General features: G+C 39.0%; 2 protein-coding genes across 5 annotated transcripts in view; one reads left to right on the top strand and one right to left on the bottom strand.

The window, feature by feature from the left end:
- CHRM5 (cholinergic receptor muscarinic 5) overlaps positions 1–24,315 on the bottom strand; it is an 83,594-nt gene that overhangs the window by 27,955 nt on the left and 31,324 nt on the right. The window lies entirely within an intron of this gene.
- AVEN (apoptosis and caspase activation inhibitor) overlaps positions 1–24,315 on the top strand; it is a 179,328-nt gene that overhangs the window by 10,875 nt on the left and 144,138 nt on the right. For all 4 annotated transcript variants that reach the window (XR_010342035.1, XR_010342037.1, XR_010342036.1 and 1 more), the window contains exon 2: positions 22,149–22,326. Coding sequence is in view for 1 of the 4 variants with exons in the window: in XM_064374823.1 (XP_064230893.1) it covers positions 22,149–22,326 (178 nt within the window). In the remaining 3 variants the exon portion in view is untranslated. The remainder of the gene's footprint in view (positions 1–22,148; positions 22,327–24,315) is intronic.

Here is a 24,315-nt window from a genome sequence, read left to right on the forward strand (position 1 = left end):
TAGCAACCTTGATTCCTAGCCACAATTTTTAATTCCCATTTGCTATGTAATCTCACATATTCAGATTCAGGGGATGAGGACATGGACATCTTTGGGGGACCGTTTTTCTGCTGATCACAGAAGTAGATATCTTCAATAAAGCATTAAAAAAAGCATAAGAGAACTTTGGTTTGAAAATTTTTGGATTTCTTGTCTTTTAACCTGTATCTTTCTGGAGGAGTCATGTCCTGTGGGTGTTTCTAAACCTTTTAAACCCATGTCTTCTTTTGAAAAACATAAAAATCGCATTCTCTGGTCAGTAATAAACATATTCATTTCCCTCCCTAAAATATTCATATAAACAGCCCCCCAACCCCCAGCTCAAGTGTCTGAGCTAAAGACGGTTTATCACACCTGTACTTAGCCTACAAGTGAGCCATCATTTTTGACTTATGGATTATTTTAAGCTCTGGGATATAGTGTTCACACTTTTATTCAGACTTAAAATCTGTGTAATATTTGCTTTATTTTTTATCACCAAACCCACTTCCCCCTTAATAGTGATTATCTATATTGCTATCATGAACTTACTTAAAGAAGCAACACATATTTTCTGGATGTGTCCCTATACTTAAGGGGTAGGTAGAGTGCAGCTGGTGCTGGTTCAGGAAAAGTAGAAGGCCTAGCATCTCAATTGTGTAGTTGACTACAAGCTAATTTTTGTCTCGTTGTTGTAACAGCTGAAACAACTCATTCATAGCAATAGGATAAGATGACCGATTTTATAAGGTCTGTGGTTTCAGAGCATGTATCCTGCAGGGCGCACACACTCTCTCTCCATATATATAAAATATATATTTAATAAGCTTTACAGACTTTTACTATCATTCTTCAATTTACAAAAAGATTGAGAGACTAGGCTAGAGAGCATACTCAGAGTATATACTCTGTACCCAGTTTCCCATATTATTAGCATCTCACGTTAGTATACCACATTTGTTACAATTAATGAACCAATATCCATATATGATTATTAAATAAAGTCCATACTTTATTCAGGTTTCCTTAGACTTTACCTAATGTTCATCCTTTCTTTCTTCCAGGATCAAAGTATACTACATTTAGTTGTCATGTCTCCCTGGGCTCCTCTCTCAGACTTGTTTTTGGTGACCTTGATGCTTTGAGGCGTACTGGTCAGGTATATTGTAGGAAGCCCCTCTGTCTACACACTGTCAACATGATTTCTTGCTGTTGATGTAAACCTTGATCACCTGCATAAAGTAGTTATTTGTCAGGTTTCTCCACTGTAAAGTTACTCATTGCCTGCAACCTGTCCCCCTTTCTATGTGGCACCCTTTGGAAGGAAGTCACTGTGCAGCACCTTCCTTGATGGTGGAGTGTCTATATAAATTATTTGGAATTATTTATGGGAGATTTGTCTACCTCATTTATTTATTGATCATTTTTGCTAGTGCGGACTCATGGATGTTTATTTCATACTGTATACTACAACGCAATGCTACTTTTTGTTGTTGGTCCAATTATTCCAGCTTTGGCCACTGGGAGCTCCTTCAGTTTGCTCCTGTGCACACTTCATCAAAGAGAAGACAGAGAGAGAGTGTGTGTTTGTGTGTGTGTGTGTTTGGAGCAGTATGGGGAGATACATAAAATTAAGATTAGCTGGGCATGGTGGTGCATGCCTGTAATCCCAGCTACTTGGGAGGCTGAGGCAGAAGGATTGCTTGAACCCAGGAGTGTGAGGCTGCAGTGAGAGATGACTGTGCCGCTGTACCCCAGCCTGGGTGACAGAGCAAGATCCTGTCTCTAAAAGAAGTAAATGCATGCATAAATTTGTGATTTCACTTTGTATTGTTTTCTCCTTGATCTGTTAGAACTGAGGATGAAGTAGATTTCAACATTAGGCTTTGCCCTGAATTTGAAAGTGATTTTTTTTTGGTTGAGATCGAGGGTAAGGAAGATGGTCAGATTAAACCTTGCATGTTTTGTGTCTCTGTAGATCTGCTTTCCCATCACATTTCGAATATAATCCAAATTCCTTACTAGGCCATATAAGGCCCTTCATGATCTGACTCCTGCTTGTCTCTTAGACCTCATTACCTCTTGCTTTCCCCCTACTGCATCCGGTGTATCCATAATACCAACTTTGTTTCTGATCCTTGCGTGTGGCAGGATCGTTCTGTCCTGAGGGTCTGAGCACTTGCTGCCAGAATGTTCTGCTTTTCTACCCCTAGATATTCGCATGGCTTGCTCCCTTATTCCTTCTAGTTCTCTGCTTAAATATTAGTCGGCAAAGATTTCTTTTTTCTGTTTTTTTTGAAAGGGGGTCTCATTCTGTCACCCAGCCTGAGTGATCTCGGTTCACTGTAACCTCTGCCTCCCAGGCTGAAGCGATCCTCCCACCTCAGCCTCCTGAGTAGCTGGGACCACAGGTGCACACCATCACTCCTGGCTAATTTTTTTTGTGTTTCTGTAGAGACAGGGTTTGGCTATGTTACAGGCTTGAACTCCTGAGCTCAGGAGAGCCGCCTGCCTCGGCCTCCCAAATGCTGGGATTTCATATGTAAGCTATCATGCCCGGCCTGCAGAGGTTTCTTCACATAGGTTGCCCCCGTCACTCTTCATCTCATACCTACTTTATTTTGATACCATTTATCACTGCTTCAGAGTTATTGTTTCTTATGTATTTATACTAGCATTATAAAGTATTCATTTTGTTGTTTGACTCCTCCAGTGGAATGCAAACTTCATGGGTGCATGGAATCTGTCTTGTTCACTGCTATGTTCCATGCACATTGACTAATTCCTGGCATAGTATCAGCTCTCAGTAGATATTTGTTATATAATTGAATCACGGATTTTGTGTTTAAGCAAGGGATTACTTCCAATATTCTGGAAACATTCACATTTATTTTCTGGTAGCAGGTCTGATGCTTTTCCTGTTACAATTAAAACCAGTGAAGGGAGAAGGGGTTTAGTTTACATCTGAAATCAAATCCCCTCTCTGGGCTCCTCTCTGGATAGAGTCCTCTATTTTGCCATCAATAAAAAGAGCCAGAATGAGCTTAAATTTCTCTGGCCAAAAAAGTGGCATCGTCAGAATTTCTAACACATGTTTTCTTTCTTTGATGCCCTTCACAGCCTGAAGGTGTGTAGATTAGGTCTTTTTAGTCCCTAGCGGCACGCAGTAAGCAGCTGTTTACACTTAATATTTAATTGCTCACCTGGCCTTTTAAGCCTGGTGTGATTGAAAGGATGACGGAGGCTTACGGAGTAGGGGCAAGAATAGGACAGTACTCTGGAGGTCAGAAAGTTTTTGTTTTCTTCTGTCTTTTGTTAGCGCCTAAAATAAATGATGACACCTAAGAGAAGGTTAAAATATTGTGGACCAAATATCAGGTTTTAGAAGAATAAATGACCAGGCTTTCTCTACCCTGACAACATCATCAAGAGGAAGGTGAGAGGTAGGCTGGGCCTGAGCTCCAGTGTGTATCAGCTATCATTATGTGATATGGTCAAGAGAGAGGCTGCCACAGCTATTACTAACGTTACTAGAGAGGACGCGGCCAAGATGAGGTTAGTCCGCTACAGCCTATTTCTCTTGCTGATGGCAGCTATACTCAGTGGGCAGGTAACCTGAGGACTCAGAAAAGTAAAGAAAAGCTGGCAGATTGTGAAGTGAAAGCCTGGAGAAGCAACCTGTGTGGGGGATGAGTCAGGTGAGTTTCTCATTGTTCTTTTCTTTTTTTTGTTTTAAGACGGAGTCTCGCTCTGTTACCCAGGCTGGAGTGCAGTGGTACAATCTCGGCTCACTGCAACCTCTGCCTCCTGGGTTCAAGCCATTCTCCTGCCTCAGCCTCCCGAGTAGTTGGGATTACAGGTGCGTGCCACCACGCCCAGCTAATTTTTCATATTTTCAGTTGTGACGGGGTTTCACCGTATTAGCCAGGATGGTCTTGATATCCTGACCTCATGATCTGCCTGCCTTGGCCTCCCAACACAAAGTGCTGGGATTATAGGTGTGAGCCACTGCACCAGGTGCTCATTGTTCTTTTCTATCTGGCTTTGAGCCAAAGACAAGCTTTCAGCAGAGCTGCAGTGGTGGTACAGAGGTAGCGAAAATCCAAGAGAAATCCCATCCTGCTGGCCAGAAGGTCAGGAAAATGTCAGCTGGAGGGAGGTGGGGAGAAATGCCTTCCTTTTTTAATCATGGTGGGCAGACTCCTCGGAGTCTTTAAATTTCTGTGAAGCAGAGAAATAATCTCATACTTATGCAAAAGGTGTTAGTATTACTAACTCCAAGGGAATTTTACCAGCATGCAGATGTTCAGGCTTGCAAGTCCTGTGTTCCTGCCTCAAAGCTTGTGTGCCCTTCCTGCTGCATAATCCTGATCATGGGATTTGCATTTTGTTTTGATGGATGGGGAGCTTTGAGAAAATCCACCTTTCTCTAATACAAGGTAAAAGCTTTCTCCCTTCTGTAGGCGTCTTTGCTGCCCTTTCTTTTAATTAAATATTTTTTCCTCCTTAATGTTGGGAGAGCTTCCTAAAGGTCACACTTGAAAAGAGCTGCAGAAGGGAGATGCAGATTATCGTAGTATTCTGTCCTGTCATGGGGGAAATGGTCTTGTGAATCGTCTGCCTCTGAAAAATGTGTTTTCTTATTTTTCTATTCTAGTTATAATTGTCAGGATTGGAAGGAAGGAATTTTTGCTAACATGTAGCCATGATGCCATTCATTTAATGGCTGAGGAGCAAGAGAAAGCAGTTGAGCTAGAAAAGAAGGGGATGCCAGCCACACACCTTTCAAATGTCATGCATTGTGTGGCAGGAGTAGGTTTCCGGTATAATGCATGCACTTGTCTTTATTGTAAACAATACTGTCTTATTCCATCTCCAAACTATTTGCACTTGAAATCTCTAAGTACAAATTTTGCAGTAGTTGTCATTTGCTTTCTATGGACTTTAAGAATGCTGCTTTTTATGGACATTGAGTGCTGTGAGTACTCACTTCTTTTCCGTGTTAATGTTGTCATGTGGTAGTGCTTTTATTTTTATTTTTGAGATGGAGTCTTGCTCTGTCCACCCAGACTGGAGTGCAGTGGCATGAGCTCAGTGCAGCTTCCACCTCCTGGATTCAGGTGATTCTCCTGCCTCAGCCTCCCCAGTAGCTGGGATTACAGGCACCTGCCACCATGCCCAGCTGATTTTTGTATTTTTAGTAGAGACAGGTTTTCACTATGTTGGCTAGGCTGGTCTCCAACTCCTGACCTCAAGTGATCTGCCCACCTCGGCCTCCCAAAGCGTTGGGATCACAGGTGTGAGCCACCTCACACAGCCACGTGTAAGTGCTCTCTTAAAGATATAGGAAATACTTTTTAGCTGAGTGTGGTGGTATGAGCCTATAGTCCCAGCTACTTGGGAGGCTAAGGCAGGGCAAAAAAGCAAGACTCCATCTCCAAAAAAAGGAAAAGAAAAAGATGCAATTTTTTTAAATAGAAAACTTCAGCCAGGTCACAAATGAGAAAAGATATGCATTTTATAGACTCTTCATCAGGGAAGAACTGAAAAGGAGAATAAATTCAAAAGAGGAGCTTCAGATGCTGGAAAGCTAGAGAAGCATACATGAAATCATTTCCTGCCAGGTGACATAGATGTGCAGAAAGACTTTTCAGATGATTGGCCCAGTGACTCATTCCTCACCATTTGGTCAGTGTGTGCATATAGACTGTCTCCACATAAGGTAGGTGCTTAGAAGGAAGAGAATTTTGGTAGGTCCATTTGTTTTTGTTTGTTTGTATGTTTTTTTGAAATGGAGTCTTGCTCTGTAGACCGGGCTGGAATGCAATGGTGCAATCTCAGCTCACTGCAGCCTCCGCCTCCTGGGTTCAAGCGATTCTCCTGTCTCAGCCTCCCGAGTAGCTGGGACTACAGGCGCATGCCACTACGCCCAGCTAATTTTTGTTGTTGTTGTTGTTGTTATTTTTAGTAGAAACAGGATTTCACCATGTTGGCCAGGATGGTCTCGATCTCTTGACCTTGTGATTCTGCCCTCCTTGGCCTCCCAAAGTGCTGGGTTAACAGGTGCGAGCCACCATGCCTGGCCCCATTTGTTTTTTAATACGAAGTGGCAAATCAAACAGCTTTTACTGATTAGGGTTGGAGTTTGGCCCTTTTCCAAAAAGATAAGTAAAAAGTTATGTGGAAATTATATCTTGTGTCTTACGAAATTTGGCCTAATTTGTTAAACTTACAGCTTTTCATGACAAGGAGAGTAAGGTTGTGATTCAGTCAAGGGGACTGATGTGATCTTCTTTTATGTGATATGAGTTTTTATGAAGGTATACACAGCTTTATGAAGTTACAGCTGTTCATCTGTAAACTTAGAGCAAGTAGTAATGAAAGTGCAGTGAGAATTGAAATCCACTTCAGAGTTGTGAGGTGGTGTGAGAAGAGGGGATGTTCTACCAGATGACGGCATTAACCCTTTAACAAGGATAGGGGGAGGAAGGTTTAGATCACATGTGTTTTACGTAGTTTGCTTTTTTCACATTTTGCCAATTTGTTACTAGCTGACATCTGTTTTAGTTTGTTCGAGGTATTTTCAACATTTTTGCAAATGGTCCTCAACTTCTTTGGTGAATTGTATGTTTTTTCCTTACTGCTGTTCATGGTGTGCATCTTTCTACCCAATCTCTGGTGGTAATGATTGCTTTTAACTCTGAGTCACTTCTTATTATAAAGCTGTTTTCCTGTACTGTGAACCTTGCTATTTTCAATGATTCTTATGAGTAACTTTCAGTGAGTAAGTTTTTGGGTCTGATTTGTTCACTTGTGTAGTTGGTAAGCTTTCAGAGTGGACACTTGAACTGTTTCAACTACATTTCATTTGTATACATATAACTGATTATGTGTAAGTAAGGTCCTGTCTATCCTGCAGAGCTTCGTTGAAATTAATTAAGGTAATTGAATGAAAATGAGTTTTGAAGAGATTCAAGATAGTGTCATTGTAGAGAAGGGTAGTTTCACACATCAGAAAATTCTTCAATCATCACTTTCTAGCTTCTTACATCTCTTCTGCCAGTTAAACATTGTCATTTTTTCTCATTGGTTATTATGAGTTTTGAATAGAACCTTCACAAGTCTTTATAAACTAAGACATTTTAAATGGAGAGTGATTTTATTTTAATCTTGTTTAGTTATGAGACATTCTATTAGCAAAAGCACTGGATTGCATTTTAGTAGATTGCGATTTGCCTCTGCTGTTAAGACCTTGGGCAAGTCTTACTCTGAACTTTATCTCACCTCTAAGGCCTAGAGACTTAAACCAGATAATCTACATGCTTTAAGATAAATCGTATTATTTCATCCAAATTTCTGATTTGTGTCCTTGGATTTATATTGTGGAGCAGACTTGTAAAGGCATCAGCAAGAAAGTTCTATTCTAAAAGCAGAAAAGAACACTATCTTTTTAAAACCTCTATTTTGAGGCATGGAAAAGGCATTTAAAAAATTAACTCTTGGCTGGGCACGATAGCTCACGTCTGTAATCCCAGCACTTTGGGAGGCTGAGGCAGGTGGATCCCAAGGTCAGGAGATGGATGGTGAAATTTCATCTCTACTAAAATACAGAAAACTAGCCAGGCATGGTGAGACATGCCTATAGTCCCAGCTACTTGGGAGGCTGAGGCAGGGGAATCACTTGAACCAAGGAGGTGGAGGTTTCAGTGAGCCGAGATTGTGCCACTGCACTCCAGCCTGGCGATGGAGCGAGACTCCATCTCATAAAAACAAAAAAAAACAACAAAACTCTTTTGAACCTGTTGTATGCATTAAAGTGTAATTGCATACAAAATAACTGCTTAAGATTTTGCAATTTTATTTTTGTAAGTTTTGCTACAATAAATAGTCATGTATTGCTTAGTGGGGATATATTCTGAGAAACATGTTGTTAGGTGATTTGTCATTGTGCAATACCATAGAGTGTACTTACATAAACCTAGATGGTGTAACCTGCTATACACTCAGGCTGTATGGTATAACCTGTTGCTCCTAGGGTACAAACCTGTACAGCATGTTACTGTACTGGATACTGTAGACAGTTGCAACACAATGGTATTTATGTGTCTAAACATAGAAAATGCACAGTAAAATTACTGTGTATAAAAATGGTACACCTGTATAGGATATTTGCCATGAATGGAGCTTGCAAGACTGAAGGTTGCTCTGAGTTAGTCAGTGAGTAAGTGGTGAGTGAATGCGAAGGCCTAGGACGTTACTGAACAATACTGTAGACTTTATAAACACTGTATTCTTAGGCTACACTAATAAAATTTTTTTTCAGTAATAAGCCCTAGTTTGCTGTAATTTTCTTATAAAATTTTTAAACTTTTAATTATTTTTATCTTTTTGACTCTTGTAAAAACACTTGGCTTAAAACAGAAACACATTGTACAGCTGTACAAAAATATTCTCTTTATATCTTTATAAGCTTTTTTTACTATTTTAAAATATTATTCTCCTTTTTTTTTTTTTTTCGAGACGGAGTCTCACTCTGTCACCGTGGCTAGAGTGCAGTGGTACGATCTCGGCTCACTGCAATCTTCCCCTCTCAGGTTCAGGTGATTCCCCTGCCTCAGCCCCCTGCGTAGCTGGGACTACAGCTATGCACCACCACACCAGGCTAATTTTTTGTATTTAGTAGAGATGGGGTTTCACCATGTTAGTCAGGATGGTCTTGATCTCCTGACCTCGTGATCCACCTGCCTTGGCCTCCCAAAGTGCTGGGATCACAGGTGTGAGCCACTGTGCCTGGCCTATTTTTCTACTTTTAAAAGTTTTTTCTTCAAAACTAAGACACAAACAATTACACACATTAGGCTAGGCCTACACAGGGTTGGGATCATCAATATCACTGTCTTCCACCTCTGCATCTTGTACCACTGGAAGGTCTGTAGGGGCAGTAACATGCATGGAGCTGTCATCTCCTAGGGTAACAATGCCTTCTTCTGGAATACCTCCTGAAGGACCTGCTTGAGGCTTACAGTTAGCTTTTTAAAAAGTAAGTAGAATGACTATACTCAAAATAATGGTAAAAAGTATAGTATAGTAGATACGTAAGTAACATAATCATTTAATATCATTATCAAATGTACTGTACGTAGTTGTGCTAGACTTTCATATGACTGGTAATGTTGTAGGTTTGTTTACACCAGTATCACCACAAACATATGAATGATGCTTTGTACTGTGACATTATTTTCAGTCCCATTATAACCTTATGGGCCCACTGTTGTATATGCGGTCCATTGTTGATTAAAATGATATGTGGTGCATTACTTAGTTGCTGGATAATGGAGTTTTTAATCATTTTAGAACTCTAGGCTTACTGGCCAGGCACAGTGGCTCACACCTATAATCCCAGCACTTTGGGAGGACAAGGTGAGCGGATCACTTGAGGTCAGGAGTTTGAGACCAGCCTGGCCAATATGGTGAAACCCTGTCTCTAGTAAAAATACAAAAATTAGCCGGGTATGATGGCGTGCACCTGTAGTCTCAGCTACTCGAGAGGCTGGCAGAATTGCTTGAACTGGGAGATGGAGGGTGCGGTAAGCTGATTGCACCACTGCACTCCAACCTGGATGACAGAGTGGGACCCTGTCTCAAAAAAAAAAGAACCTTACTGAAATCACTTATTTTGGTTAATTGGCATCTGACAAGAATTGATAGCTATGTGGTCATAGGGACATTACCTGAAAAATCTTAAGTGGTTGCTATCTTCTCATCAGCTATTTTGAAATGTCATTCTTTGGAGAATCTGTTTAACTTTATTGGAAAAGGGATGAGATCTCCATACTGTTTAAAATGGTGTGGTGGTTGTTTTGCTTTTTTTCGTTTTGTAGGAGAGCTCAGTTCTAGGTTTTTGGATGAATTATTAACAGGTGAACAGAGTGGGTGGATTTGAGGTGGGTGGTTTGGTTCATTGTAGATGAGAAGCTTTGGCAAATGACATCTTTTTCTTTTTTTCCTTGAGACAGGCTCTCATTCTGTTGCCCAGGAATGCTTATTACAATCACAGCTCATTACAGTCTCAACCTCCTCGGGCTGAGGTGATCCTCCCACCTCAGCCTCCTGAGGAGCTGGGACTGCAGGGACATGCTACCACTCCTGGCTAATTTTTGGTACTCTTTTGTAGAAATGGGATTTTGCCATGTTACCCAGGCTGATCTTGAATTCCTTGTCTAGTAATCTACCCACATTGGCCTCCCAAAGTGCTGCAATTACAGGTGTGCATCGCCATGACTGGTTGACAAATGATATTTTGGTGAACCTGAGTTATTTAGAGGTAATGGTCTAGAACTCTGAATGTGAAGAAGAAACAAACCTTTTGTCTTTGACAAAACAGTTATGCTGGTTTAAAATTGAACCACTCACCAGAGAAGATAATTCTGTGGTATTTAATTTGTTTCCGATTACATATTCCATACATACTCCATAACATATAAGCAGGCAGAGACACTTGGGTTTAGTTAGTGGAGAAAAGTTTGTTTACTGGATCAAAACTCCTGTTGGCACTATATTTAAAAGATTCAGGTGACATTTTGTAGCCCAGGAGATAAATATTGCTGAGATACTTTTGATTGAAGTGTGGTATGAAGGGAAAGGGGGAAATTTATAAGAGCAGAGTCATGTGGCCACATGCAGAGAATCAAGTACCAGGAAGTAGGTTACTGACCTGTTGAGATGGAGAGGTCAGGACCCATGCGAGCCCACCTCAGTGTCTATTAGTATTGTATTGTAAGTTTACTACATAATAAGATTTTTAAAAGTCTGTTGTTTTGTTGATCTAATAGTACTGTGCACTTTGTTCTAATGCAGAACCTAGGAAAGATAATTGCTTTCCAGTTTTATGTCCACATAATGGTTACTGTTCAGATCTGAGGGTGTATTATTTGAAGGAAAGTTAGAGTGCATCTAAGGAGCCAGGAATGTACTGTCTACAATTCTTGATTCTGCTAATGAATGGTAATTACTCTGATATATCTCATTTATCTCTGAAATAAAATAACACCTATGAGAAATGTATAAGGACTTGGATAAGGAAAGGGATGGAGTGAAGATCCCTGTGGGATGTGTCACTGAATATTAGCTTTATGGGTTGGTTTACCTTTTTCTCTGTCCTCAGAGTCTCCCTACCCACTTTTTAATCTTTGTGTATTGCTGTTTCTGAGCAAGATTGAGAGTTGACAACTGTTATTTTTAATTTTAGCCCCTAAAGACCGAGGGTGGAATTTTTAGTTAGATAGTTTAACAGTGAGATTGTATTATAATAAAACATTTTTGGATATTTTGTGGAATTTTTTTGTTTTTATTTATTTTTTTGAGATGGAGTCTCGCTCTGTCACCCAAGCTGGAGTACAGTGGTGTGATCTTGGCTCATTGCAACCTCCGCCTCCCAGGTTCAGGCAATTCTCCTGCCTCAGTCTCCTGAGTAGCTGGGACTATACGCATGCACTACCACACCCAGCTAATTTTTGTATTTTTAGTAGATTTTTTTTGTATTGTATTTTTGTCTTTTATATTTTTAATCGGCCAGGATGGTTTCGATCTCTTGGCCTCGTGATCCACCTACCTTGGCCTCCCAAAGTGCTGGGATCACGGGTGTGAGCCACTGCGCCCAGCTGATAGTGCTTTTTCTGTGCTTCCATAACATCTCATAAATGTTTTATAGTAGTTGATATCACAATATATATGTTTACTTCTCTGAGATTCCCACAGTGCTGTGAGTTCTTGAGGCTAGGGCCGTTGGCTTATTGGTGTTTGTATTCCCAATGCCTGATCCAGTGCTGGGACTCGGTAACTACTCAGGAAGCACTGTTAAATGAATGTTGGGAAGTTAAGGGTGCAAGGAGCAAAAGTAGCTCTCTGTGGACATATTGCAGGACAGACAAATGTAAAAATAAATGCCACTTAGAGTTGTCGTTAAATAAAGAAGTTTGTCCTGGGAAAGGAACTATCAAGGTGATTGTTTTTATTTTTATTTTAAAAAAGTTGGCCAGGTGCAGTGACTCACACCTGTAATCTCAGCACTTTGGAAGGCTGAGGCAGATGGATCATTTGAGGTCAGGAGTTTGAGACCAGCCTAGCCAACATGGCGAAATCCCACCTCTACTAAAAATACAAATATTAGCCGGGTATGGTGGCATATATCTGTAATCCCAGCTACTCAGGAGGCTGAGACATGATAATTGCTTATACCCTGGAGGTGGAGGTTGCAGTGAGCCGAGATCCTACCCGTTGCACTCCAGCCTGGGTGACAGAGCAAGACTCTGTCTTGAAAAAAAAAATAAAATAAAAAAAGTGGTAGAGAGGAGGAGACACGGGTCAAGTCCTTAGTATGCTGCATTCATTTTGGTTATAACCATTAAAAAACATGGTGAGAAATTTAGGAAATTTAAAACAGACCATGACAATGAGTAAGAAATTGGAAATTTGTGCTTATAAAGGAAGAAATAATGGTTAGCTTGGGTGAAGAGTAAACATAATCTGTGATTTCTGCCTGTTCTTACTTGAGGGCAGAGGTTTGACCTATCTAGGTTCCTTCTGGTTCAGTAATGCTTTACTTGTTAATAAAGTTCTCTTCCTCTGGTGACTTGAGGGTTTGGGAAGTATCTTAAAGTTGGCCAGAAGACAGCTATTTAACAGTCTGAGTTTTGTGGAAAGTGGAATGTGTTGGCATTAAAACCTGATAACTAGGGAAGCCAGACTTGTGCTGGTAGATAAGAGAGTTGAAAATTTAATGAGGCATAGCCGAAAGAAAATCTGGCCATTTGCAGCACTAAGCATATGCGGTGAAATCCTAGCAAAAATGGAACAGAGAGGCAGACGTGCCTGAAGCATCCCTTTCCCCCTTCAGAAAAACAGTAAATGATCAGTGGCAATGGTTAAGGTGAATATATTTTACACACTAAGTTCACCCAGAAATGCTCAGAGTCTTTTATATAAGAGTTGATATTTTTGTATATATATGGCCTTTAATCAAATGATTTAACAAAGGAAATTTTTTGCTTATAGGCCTTCTAGTTAGGTCACTAGTTATTGTGTGTGTCTGTGGATTAAATAGATTGGCAAATCAAAACACTATCTTTTCCCTTAGATCATAACCACACCCAAGAAGCAAATTGTCTTTATATAGGACCATTTAGTGCCTTCTTTACTAGAAAAGTTGTTGATGGTAATCTAGCTCATAGATTTTACCTGGGAGTTGGGACTTGCAAAATGGCTTAATTTGGTAGTTTTCAAGCCTTTTTGAAAAGCTTAAAAAGTCCCAAATTCTTATAAGAAACTCATTTTTTTTTTTTTTTTTTTGAGATGCAGTTTCACTCTGGTTGTCCAGGCTGGAGTGCAATGGCGTGATCTCGGCTCACTGCAACCTCCATCTACCAGGTTTAAGCGATTCTTCTGCCTCAGCCTCTGAGTAGCTGGGATTACAGGCATGTGCCATCATGTCTGGCTAATTTCGTATTTTTAGTAGAGACTGGGTTTCTCTATGTTGGCCAGGCTGGTCTTGAACTTGACCTCAGGTGATCCGCCCGCCTCAGCCTCCCACAGTACTGGGATTACAGGCCTAAGCCACTGCACCTTGCCTAAGAAGTTCAATTTTTAAAGCAGATAAAATGAAACTGCTTCCTTTTCATAAAGACTCCCTAAAATGACTTCCACAAAGTGTAGTTTAAGATCACCAGTTAGTCCAGTAAAAGTTACTCTAGTCTAATTTCCCAAATTATTCTTAAGTCATTGAAGCATAGAACTCTCAAGGTCTTGATTTCAAGAAATCCCATAGTCTGTCCCTGGTGTGGGCTGCCTGCAGATACTAATTACCTTTCTGTGCTTCCCACTTTTAGCCAACTTTCAAACAAATGACACAGGAGAAAGATATAAGGACTTGGGGAAAGAGAGAGATGGAATGAGAGGCCTGTGAGATGAATCATTGAACAGCTGCACTGAGGGTTGTGTTCCCATTTTCTTGGTCCTGGGATGCCTCTCCTCCTTTTCCCTTTGCTTTTTCCATATATGGACCACAAGGAAGGAAGCTGTATATACTTCTCTTGCTAGAGAACAGTTGAATTTGACTATCATGTGGAACATTTTATTCCCATTCTTAATGGCCACAGTATTTTGGAGCCCAAATAATATTAAGTACATTGCTCTGGGATCAAGAGATAATTCACATATATGCCATATACTGCATTTGCTAATTCTTTCAAATATGATCATGTATATTTTATGTAATACACAATGTATATTTTAATACACAAAGACAAATGGAAACATCCTTTTATATATATATCCTTATCCTTTTCCATTTAATCTTTTATTGAAATTTCATTTTTAAATATTGAAAACTGTCACTGAATTCTTTAATTATGATAGTTCATGAATTTTTCTTTTGTTAAAAAGATAATGTTTTTTAATACTGAAAAAAAGCATTGTAAATTGTTGCTTATGGTCCAAATGATTATGTAAGATAAAAATGACCTTAATAGGTTTACAAATATAAAAGTTGGCAATTAACTATTAATCAGTGACATATTTTAAAGCTCAATAACATTAAACATTTTGAAACAGGCTGAATTAATATTTTTCAATTATATACGTTGCAAAATTTTAATTGAGCATATTTGACATTATTAATCACGGTAATTAGTTTTTGGTGACTTTTTGCTGGAGGATTTCCTTAAATATGTTCTTTCTCATTTCTTTCTATTCTACTTACTCCCTTCTATGATTATAATTTACGTTTTGCGAGGAACGTAGGAGGTGGATGAAACATGTGAATGTTTTTGAACTCCTTACTAGGTTCCAAACAGAAAGCCTTTTCTATACCCCTTTTGCTCCAGAAGAAAGTAGAAGCAGGGACCTGCAAGAACTAGGTCTTACACATAAAAGGCTTTAAAGAGGATCTTTTGTCAGGTTGTTTTATGTTATTAGTATTAATAACTTCCAAAATTTTTCTGGCTTATCTGAAGGCTCTTGGTGATAGATATAATCTTTAAATATCCTCTTGGCAACTTCTTTTATTGATGTAATTATTTATTTTTGGAAAGAAAATGTAAGAGGATATTTAATGAATAAGGTACCCAAATATGCTGTTCATAGGTGGACCAGTAAATTAAGCAGATTATAAATTAATGTAAATTATTGGCTACATTATTTATTGTAAGTTAAATAGGATGGCAGCTTCAGTAAGCAAATCTTTTTGTTGGTTCTGTGGAGCATATAGTTCTTTTGTCTAGTTGTTCTAATCCATTATTAAAGGTAGGGTCTTGAAGTTTCTAACTATTATTGTTAAACTTTCTATTCTCCCTTCAATTCTGTCAGCTTTTGCTTCATACATTGTGGAGATTTGTTCCTAGGAGCATATGTTTATATGTTCATAATTGTCATGTCCCTTTTTTTCTTTTAAAAGACAATGTCTCGCTCTGTTGCCCAGGCTGGAGTACAATGGCATGATCATAGCTCCCTGTAACTTCAAACTCTTGGGCTCAAGTGATCCTCCTGAGCAGCTAGACTAGAGATTCATGCCACCATGCCCAGCTAATTTTTTTTTTTTTTGGTAGAGATGGGGGTCTCTCTATGTTGCCCAGGCTGATCTCAAACTCCTGGCCTCAAGCAATCCTCCCTACCTCAGCCTGAACCACAGTGCCTGGCTCAGTTGTTCCCCCACTTATCTTTTTGTTTGACCTTTCTATTATTATATAACAGTCTTCTTGGTCTTTATAACAATTTTTGTTTTAAAGTCTGTTTTTTTATTTTTTATTATTTTTTTTAAGACGGAGTCTTGCTCTGTCACCCAGGCTGGAGTGCAGTGGCGCGATCTCTGCTAACTGCAGCCTCTGCCTCCCAGGTTCGAGCAATTCTCCCGCCTCAACCTCCTGAGTAGCTGAGACTACAGGTGCGTGCCACCACGCCTGGCTAATTTTTGTATTTTTAGTAGAGACGGGGTTTCACCATGTTGGCAAGGATGGTCTCGATCTCTTGACCTAGTGCTGCCTGCCTCGGCCTCCCAAAGTGCTGGGATTATAGGCATGAGTCACTGCACCTGACCTCTTTTTAGGAGACAAGGTCTTAATCTGTCCCCCAGGCTTCAGTGCAGTGGCGCAGTCATACTCACCGCAGACTGAAATCCTGGGTCAGGTGATCGTCTCACCTCAGCCTCCTGAGTAGGTGGGACAACAGATGTACACCACCATGCCTGGCTAATTTTTATCTTTTTGTGGAGATAGGGTCTTGGTATATTGCCTAGGCTGGTCTCGAACTCCTGGCCTCAAGCAGTCCTTTTGCCTTGGCTTCCCAAAGTGCTGGGATTACAGAAGTGAGCCATGGTGCCAGGCTCATTATTTTTGACTATTTTTTTCTCCTGTGATAGGTGACTTTTGTCTTCCAAAAATTTTGATATGTTTAAATTCTAATTCCCAGTACGTGTGACTGTCATCTTATTTGGAAATAGGTTCTTTGCAGATGTAATCAAGATAAAATAAGATCTTACTGGATTAAGGTAGGCCCTATTCCAGTATAACTCATGTCCTTATAAGAATGGAGAAGATACACACCCATAGTGGAGAAAATGCCATGTGAAAAAGGCAAAGGAAGGAATGCAGAGGATTGCCAGCAACTGCTGAAAACTGGAGAAAGTCATGGAACAGATTCTCCCTCGGAACCTCCAGAAAGAGCCACCCTACCAATACCCAGATTTCAGACTTCTAGCCTCCAGAACTGTGAGAGAAAAAAGTTTCTGTGGTTTTAAGTCATCTAATTTGTGACACTTTGTTATGGCAGCTGTAGGAAAGTAATACAGATGTTGGTACCAGGAAATGGGGTGCTGCTGTAACAGATACCTAGAAGTGTGGAAGTGGCTTTGCAATTGTGTAGTGAGTAGAAGCTGGAAGAATTTTAAGGTGCATGATAGAAGCAGCCTGGGTTGTCTCGAAGATACCATTGGTAGAAATACGAACATTAAAGGCCACTCGGGGTAGGTCTCAGATGGAAATGAGGAACGTGTTACTGGACACTAGAGGAGAAGCAAGCCTTGTCTGAAAGTGGCAGAGAATTCGGCTGAATTTTGTTCTACTGTACAGTGCTAATATGTATGTGTAAGGGGCCTTCGGCTCTCCTGTTTGGAGAATGACATAGAGTTATCATGTCAATTATTATTAGGAAGTTGGTTATCTAGTGTTTGTCTTTCTTTACTTTTTGCTGTTTTCCTTTCTTGAGTATCTAATGATTTTAATGCTAATATTTGAGGTGAATTAGGAAAAAGACAAATATTCTATACTCTGCTAGTTATGCTGGTATTAGTTTGATGAGGAAGAAAATTTAATTGTTGCCTACAGTGGCACCTTTAAGATTTCTGTGGATTTAATGAGTTTGACTCTCATTTACCTAGTTAGTTCAATGTAGGCTATAGTTCCTTATGGTGATACAGTGCTTTCTTCAATAGCGATTTTCAGTATCCTTTTATTACCTGGAACATGGGTAAAAACATGATATGTGTTTTAGTTTTGAGAAGAAAACTGATAGTTTAACAGTCTCACAAATTATTAACAGTCTCACAAATTGTTCACATATGTTCATGAATGGGCAGAGTTGCTAGGTTCCAAGTTTTCTGTCCTAGCCTTCCTTCCTGGAGAGTGTTAGATGATTGTCAACCTTGAGTAGAAATCCATGGAATAATTTTTTTCATTTTCATTCTGCAGAGTAGGTAAAGTCAAAATGACCCTTGCCTATTGGAAAAATTGCAAAACATTAAGCTACTCTTTCTAGTTGGGAATCTCAGTTTGTTGTGAATGGATTTTTGTGTGTGTGTCATTGGACAAGATAATAGTTCAGCAGTAGTTTGATTATATAATAGGTCTTCAGTTTATTAATCTAGTTGGATTCCTGTTAATCTCTGAACAATGTAACCAGTGGCCAATGTCCAGTTATAAAATATTACAGTGAATATCACCAGACTAATTTGTAATGATATTAATATGAAAATGATGTCTTTAGTTTTCACCTTGTTTTCTGATCAGTATTTTATTTGCTCTGTCCTTTTTCTCCATATTGAGGCTTTGCATATTTTTATTTTGTCTCAGATCTTTGCACAATGAACCTATAAAATTATCTAGGAGGTTTTTTGTGTTTGTTTGTTTTTTTTTTTTTTTGAGACGGAGTTTCCCTCTTGTTACCCAGGCTGGAGTGCAATGGCGCGATCTCGGCTCACCGCAACCTCTGCCTCCCAAGTAGCTGGGACTACAGGTGCATGCCACCACACCCAGCTAATTTTTGTATTTTTAGTAGAGACGGGGTTTCACCATGTTGACCGGGATGGTCTCGATCTCATGACCTCGTGATCCACCTGCCTCGGCCTCCCAAAGTGCTGGGATTACAGGCATGAGCCACCGCACCCTGCCTTATCTAGGAGTTTTTAAGATACATCTTTCTCTCAGTTAGATCAAATGTCTTCTAAACTTTTAAAAAAATTATGATTACTTCTTACCACTCTCTTGTGAGTGGAGGCTAATGACAGCTCTGTTTGTCTCTGCATTTGGGTAGGGGTAATTAGATCCTTGTTCAGTTGTTCTTCTAATTTGGGGATGAGTGAGTCATTCATATGCACAATGCTCAGCCTATTAGAAACCCTTGGCCAGGACCATTAATTCCGTCTAGATCTCCCACTTTCCATTTCAGTGCTTGTTTCACTGCATTAATAGTTCCTCAGGTGTTTCAGATTATAAACTTCTTTCAGATCAATGTAATTATTTTGCCCGGGTTCACATTTTTGCCATGTGTTATATCTATGTTCAGAGGTTTTATACTAACTGGAGAAGCCTCTCTGAACTTTATTCACCCAGTGGGCCAAGAAAATAATACTGGATTTTCCCGGACAAAACCCTGCTGTTGTTTTCAGCTCTAGTTCTATCCCACAAATTCTCATCAGTTACAGGCTATTTTCTTTAAAACGTTCCTGATATTGTTTACATAGCAGATCTCATTCTATTACATATCTTTAATCTACCAGAGTCTTTTGGTTCTGAGAAACTTGCAGAACTGCTTTAGTTTTCAGTATAAAAAATGGCAGTCCCTAGATCATAATGTAGACTGCCAGTTTTTTTTTGTTTTGGCAAGGAGGCTTATGATGATATCCGAGTGCCAAAAGTGATCTTGAAAGGCCATTTAGTCTGTTATTTTTTGAAAGTGTATGAAAATTGATTCAAGTAAGGGTTATTGACTAGTGTTAAATTTGTTAATGATTGGGGAACTAGAAATTCACAGTGGACCAAATAACACTACACAAACAATTTCCTCGATGAAACAAGCAAGACATACCTGTATGTACACTGGGTGAGTGGATCAGACTTCATTATCCAGACCCTGTGGCCCATCTTAGTATTATAGCGCTTATGTTTGTTTAGTCATCTGATTTGATGTAAGGTAAGGTTCAATGCACCATGTGTGATGTATTTTAGCCAAAAATATTTAGCTTGACTCCATTGAGCACTTACATTTTTTAGATTGGTTTATAGATAATATTGGAGATAAAAATCTATGAATAATACCATGAGGAAGCAGCCAGACCTGGCCTGGCCTTGTCAATAAGTCAGTGCCATAAAAATAGGGACTGTGCTAGATTCAGAGACTTAAGGAATAAACAGTTAGATATAATGCCTGGTCCTGGATTGGGTACTGTCTTGGAAAAACCATCTGTATAGGAAATTTTTTGGGTTAGGGAAATTTGGAAATAGCCTGGGTGTTATATGAAACGAAATTTATTAAAATGGAGAGATGAAGAATATTTTTTAAACATCTGGTGACCAAAAAGAAGTATATGTAAATATATACATAGAAAAAGATCTAAAAGTATGTGTACTCAGGGGTTAGTGGTACTCTGTGGGTGAGGGAATTTGGGGTTTTTATTTATTTTAGTTTTGCTTGTCTTTTAATTTTCTTCAATGCACATGTCCTGTTTCTTTGTTAATAAAAGCTTGTTATTTTTTTTTAAGTCCACACTAACCCTTCCTATACAGATGAGTTATTTTAATATATTTCACTAGTTTTTTTCTTGATAAGGATTTTACAATTTTGGGACACATGTTTGAACCATGTCTTTAGATTCTATGTGCATCTCTCTCTCTTTTAAAAATTTAATATTCTATTGTGAAAAATTTAAATTCATGCAAAGGAGATAGAATAATAATATAATGATTTTCCATGTACCCATCATCCAGCTTCAGTAGTTATCAATTATATCTAGTGTATTTCATGTCTGTCCACCATTCCTCTCCACACACTATTTTGGATCAAATCTCACATGTCCTATCTTTTCATTCATAGAGTTCATCATTTATATCTAAAAGTTAACAACACTTAAAAAAAATTTACAATACCAGTATCATAACAAACAAACAACAAATTAGTGGTATTTCCTTAATAAAATCAAATATCCAGTCATTATTTCCTTTTCCCCATTGCCTCATGGTCGTTATTTTCTCTAGATGATTCGAATCGGTACAAATAAGTTCCCTACATTACAACTGATTGTGTCTTAAGCTTTTTTGGTTTACAGGTTTCTCCATCCCCTCCCACCATTTTTTTTCTTGCAGTTCATTTATTGAAGAAACTGGGCTCCTTATCTTCTAGAATTTTTCACATTGTGCATCTTTCTGCATGCTGTCTTAACCGTTCAGTGCCCAAGACTACAAACTGTTCTCTAGACTGCATCTGAGCAGGGTTGCTATTTAAAGCTTATAGAAATCTATACAACATAGTCAGTTGTAATACCGGGAACTTTTTTATACCCAAGCGTTTTCTTTTCTATTGAATTAAGGTTTTGTGCCAGCTTTTTTTCTAGGAGTATTGTGTATGTGTGCGTGTCCACATGTATACAACTAGTTGCTCACACAGGTGCTACCTGAAAATTCACACATGCGAGTTGTAGAAATTGAGCCTGTACAGTGTTAAGAGGGCACCTGAGAGGGCACTCACAGAAAACTATCAAGGGCAGATGAAGTGGCCTTGACTTTGTCAGCAATTTGTCTCCTCTCAATATTTAAAAATAGATTCGTGTCAATATATAACCTCAGAACATTCATGAATCACCTATCTGGATGGTTCTGTTCATAACATGTATTTATTCCAAACTCAAGTTGTTTATAAGAAGTACTAAAACAAATTTGGATGTGGAATGGTTTTCATTATTGTAGAGTATGGAACCATATGTATAAATGTAGTGCCACATAAATTCATGCTCCATTTCACAAGCCATTGTCCTTCACTATGTGTAATGATATTTTCCTAGGAATGTGTGTCTAAGTTGAATAGTTTTAAATGATGTCATACTTTAATTGCTCTAAAAAATTAAAAAAATAAAGCTTACAAACATATTTACTAGTCAGTTACTAATATCTGGAATGTGTTTATAAAATCTATAAATCGAAAGGAAGAGTTGATTTCCATCCTGAAGTCCTTTGAGTTTAAGATGCTTACAGCCTTGATTATTTCAACTGGGTGAAACTGCTATTGAAATAGGATACATAGAGGTAGATTTTAGAGATCAGTTAGACAATGTTTAGGTAGCTGCTTGCCAAATTTTCTTTTCGGTGATTACTGAAAAGTCTACTCTGAAAGAACACTCTGGTATAGTGTGATTCTCTTTTTTTTTTTTTTTTTTTTTTTTTGAGACGGAGTTTCGCTCTTGATACCCAGGCTGGAGTGCAATGGCGCGATCTCGGCTCACCGCAACCTCCGCCTCCTGGGTTCAGGCAATTCTCCTGCCTCAGCCTCCTGAGTAGCTGGGATTACAGGCACGTGCCACCGTGCCCAGCTAATTTTTTGTATTAGTAGAGACGGGGTTTCACCATGTTGACCAGGATGGTCTCGATCTCTTGACCTCGTGATCCACCCGCCTCGGCCTCCCAAAGTGCTGGGATTACAGGCTTGAGCCACCGCTCCCGGCCGTGATTCTCTTAAAATAATATTTAATATCGTCAGACAGCTTGGTCTATAAATTGCTTTTTATTGCTGTACCTATGTACTTCTTGTTTTACTGGGAAGTCTTCTAGGTCAGTATTTCCACTGCCTACTTATTGATTTGTCTCTAATGATTGCAGGTTGAAGATGACAGTGATGCAGAGACCCATGGAGAAGAGAATGATGAACAGGGAAATTACTCTAAAAGAAAGATTGTCTCTAACTGGGATCGATATCAAGATATTGAAAAAGAGGTCAATAATGAAAGTGGAGAGTCACAGAGGGGAACAGATTTCAGTGTCCTCCTTAGCTCTGCAGGTATGAATTCCAGTTGCATGCACACTGCTCGGTGCTCTAAAAGTTGCACGGACTTTTTATTTCTATTTTTTAATTCCACTGTTATAACTAGCAATTTATCCTTTGTTCTTTGGATTTTAAATTCAAGTAAAGGACAGTGTTTCTAATGGCTTGTAAGGGGAGAAAAAAAATGATGTTTCTTTAAGTGGAAGGGTTTCCATGTACTGATGTAATGTAGAATGACTAAAGTCTTTGCGATAGATAAAAGGCTTTCTATAAGTGGAAAAAGCTGAGCCATGCCGCTGTAAATTTGATAGTCTGAGAAACATAAATGTTTTCTTTGATATTAGAGGAAACATTACTTATATTTATAGGAAGCATTATAAAGTTTCTAGAATATTCTCTTTTTTCTTCCTTTTCTTAAGTAGCCAGGCATATGCATAGTAGTGGATATGCACATATTGGAGCCGTATGCACTTGAACACCAAAATGCTTTTTGCTTTTGCTTTTGGATAGTCTTCTCTGTCAATACAGTGAAAAATCCAGTCTTTCCATGGTCAGCTGTAATTTAAGATTGATTGCGCCTTGAGTGATGTGATGCTGAAGAGCAGTAACAGGGAATAATGGAGGAGTACTGGGTGTATAGATGGATGCAGGGTCCCTACTGGGGTGTGGGTAAGAATTTAAAGAATAAGTGGAAGATAGATTGGTGATTTCCAGGGGTCGGAGATGCGAGAGTGGGAGGTGGATGTGGTTATAAGGGGGCAGCAGACAGATCCCTGGGATGCTGATACCGTTTAGTATCTTGACTGTTGTGGCAGATACACGAACCTTCACAGGTAATAAAATGATATAGAACTTAATATAGAACATGTGCACAAATGAGTATGAATACATCTGAATAAGACTGGCAGATTGTATCAGTTTCTGTGTCACCCTCCTGGTTGTGATATTATATTACAGTTTTGCAAAATGTTATTGGGGGTAACTGGGCAATATGTACAAGAGATTGCTCTGTATTGTTTCTTTACAACTGTGTGTGAATCTGCAACTACCTCAATAAATATTGCCAGGTTAAAAACATATAAAGGATGCAGATGTGAGAAGCAAAGAAGTAAAACACAAATAATACTTTGGGACTGGAATTTTCTCATCCTCGTGACTTTTTTGTTGCTGTCTAGTTCTACCCTTCTTTATCTGCCTGTATTTTTGAATGCCGGCACCAGGCTAAGAACAATGAAGTGATGCATTCTCTTTTAACTTAATAGAATATGCTTTTCTGAGCAGGAAAGAAGTAGAGAGATCATAAAATTGTGAGTCAGAAGCACAAGATTCAGTTTCGTGTCATTACCATAGATGATTCAAATAGCATAACTTCTTTGGGTTTGTGGATGGCTCTCAACTCATTGACTGTTCAAGGACTGGTAACACTAAATAATTTCTCCAGTCAAATGAGTGCTTCTCTCTTGGTACCTATATTTTGGCCAGTTATGGGTTTATAAGCACTTTGCTTCAAGATGGGAGAAGAGGAATGAAGGTAAAATATGGGCTGGTTAGTTTTAATTCTTATAAGCTGTTCTGCCAAAAGATCTAACAAAATTGAAGTAGTCCAATGAAATTAACTTGTGGACTAAAGTAGATTTAATTCAATCAATTATATATTCAGTTACCAGTATCTGCCCAAAAGAGATACTTTATAAATGTTGGAAGGCAGGTAAAAATTCTAGTCTAACTTACCAGGCCTGTCCTCTGGATTATGATTTTGGTTATTTATTTTAACATTTTATTTATAATTGAAAACCTGGCATGGTTTGGGTCTCTCATGTATTTTTCTTGTAGTCTGTCTTTGCTTACTGTTTTTTTCTGAAGAGGCTTATCTGTGATTGTTTTTTTTTTTGGTGATTGCAACTGTCCTGTCTTTTGATATGTACTTACATTTCTTTCCTACTCAGTTGCTGATTTATCAGTTTCTTCTCATGATAATATAAGCCTGGGAGGAGCTGCCATGCT

Source organism: Aotus nancymaae, unplaced genomic scaffold, assembly GCF_030222135.1.
Source record: "Aotus nancymaae isolate 86718 unplaced genomic scaffold, 86718_ANA_hifiasm-v0.15.2.pri h1tg000011l, whole genome shotgun sequence".
Classification (NCBI taxonomy): domain Eukaryota; kingdom Metazoa; phylum Chordata; class Mammalia; order Primates; family Aotidae; genus Aotus; species Aotus nancymaae.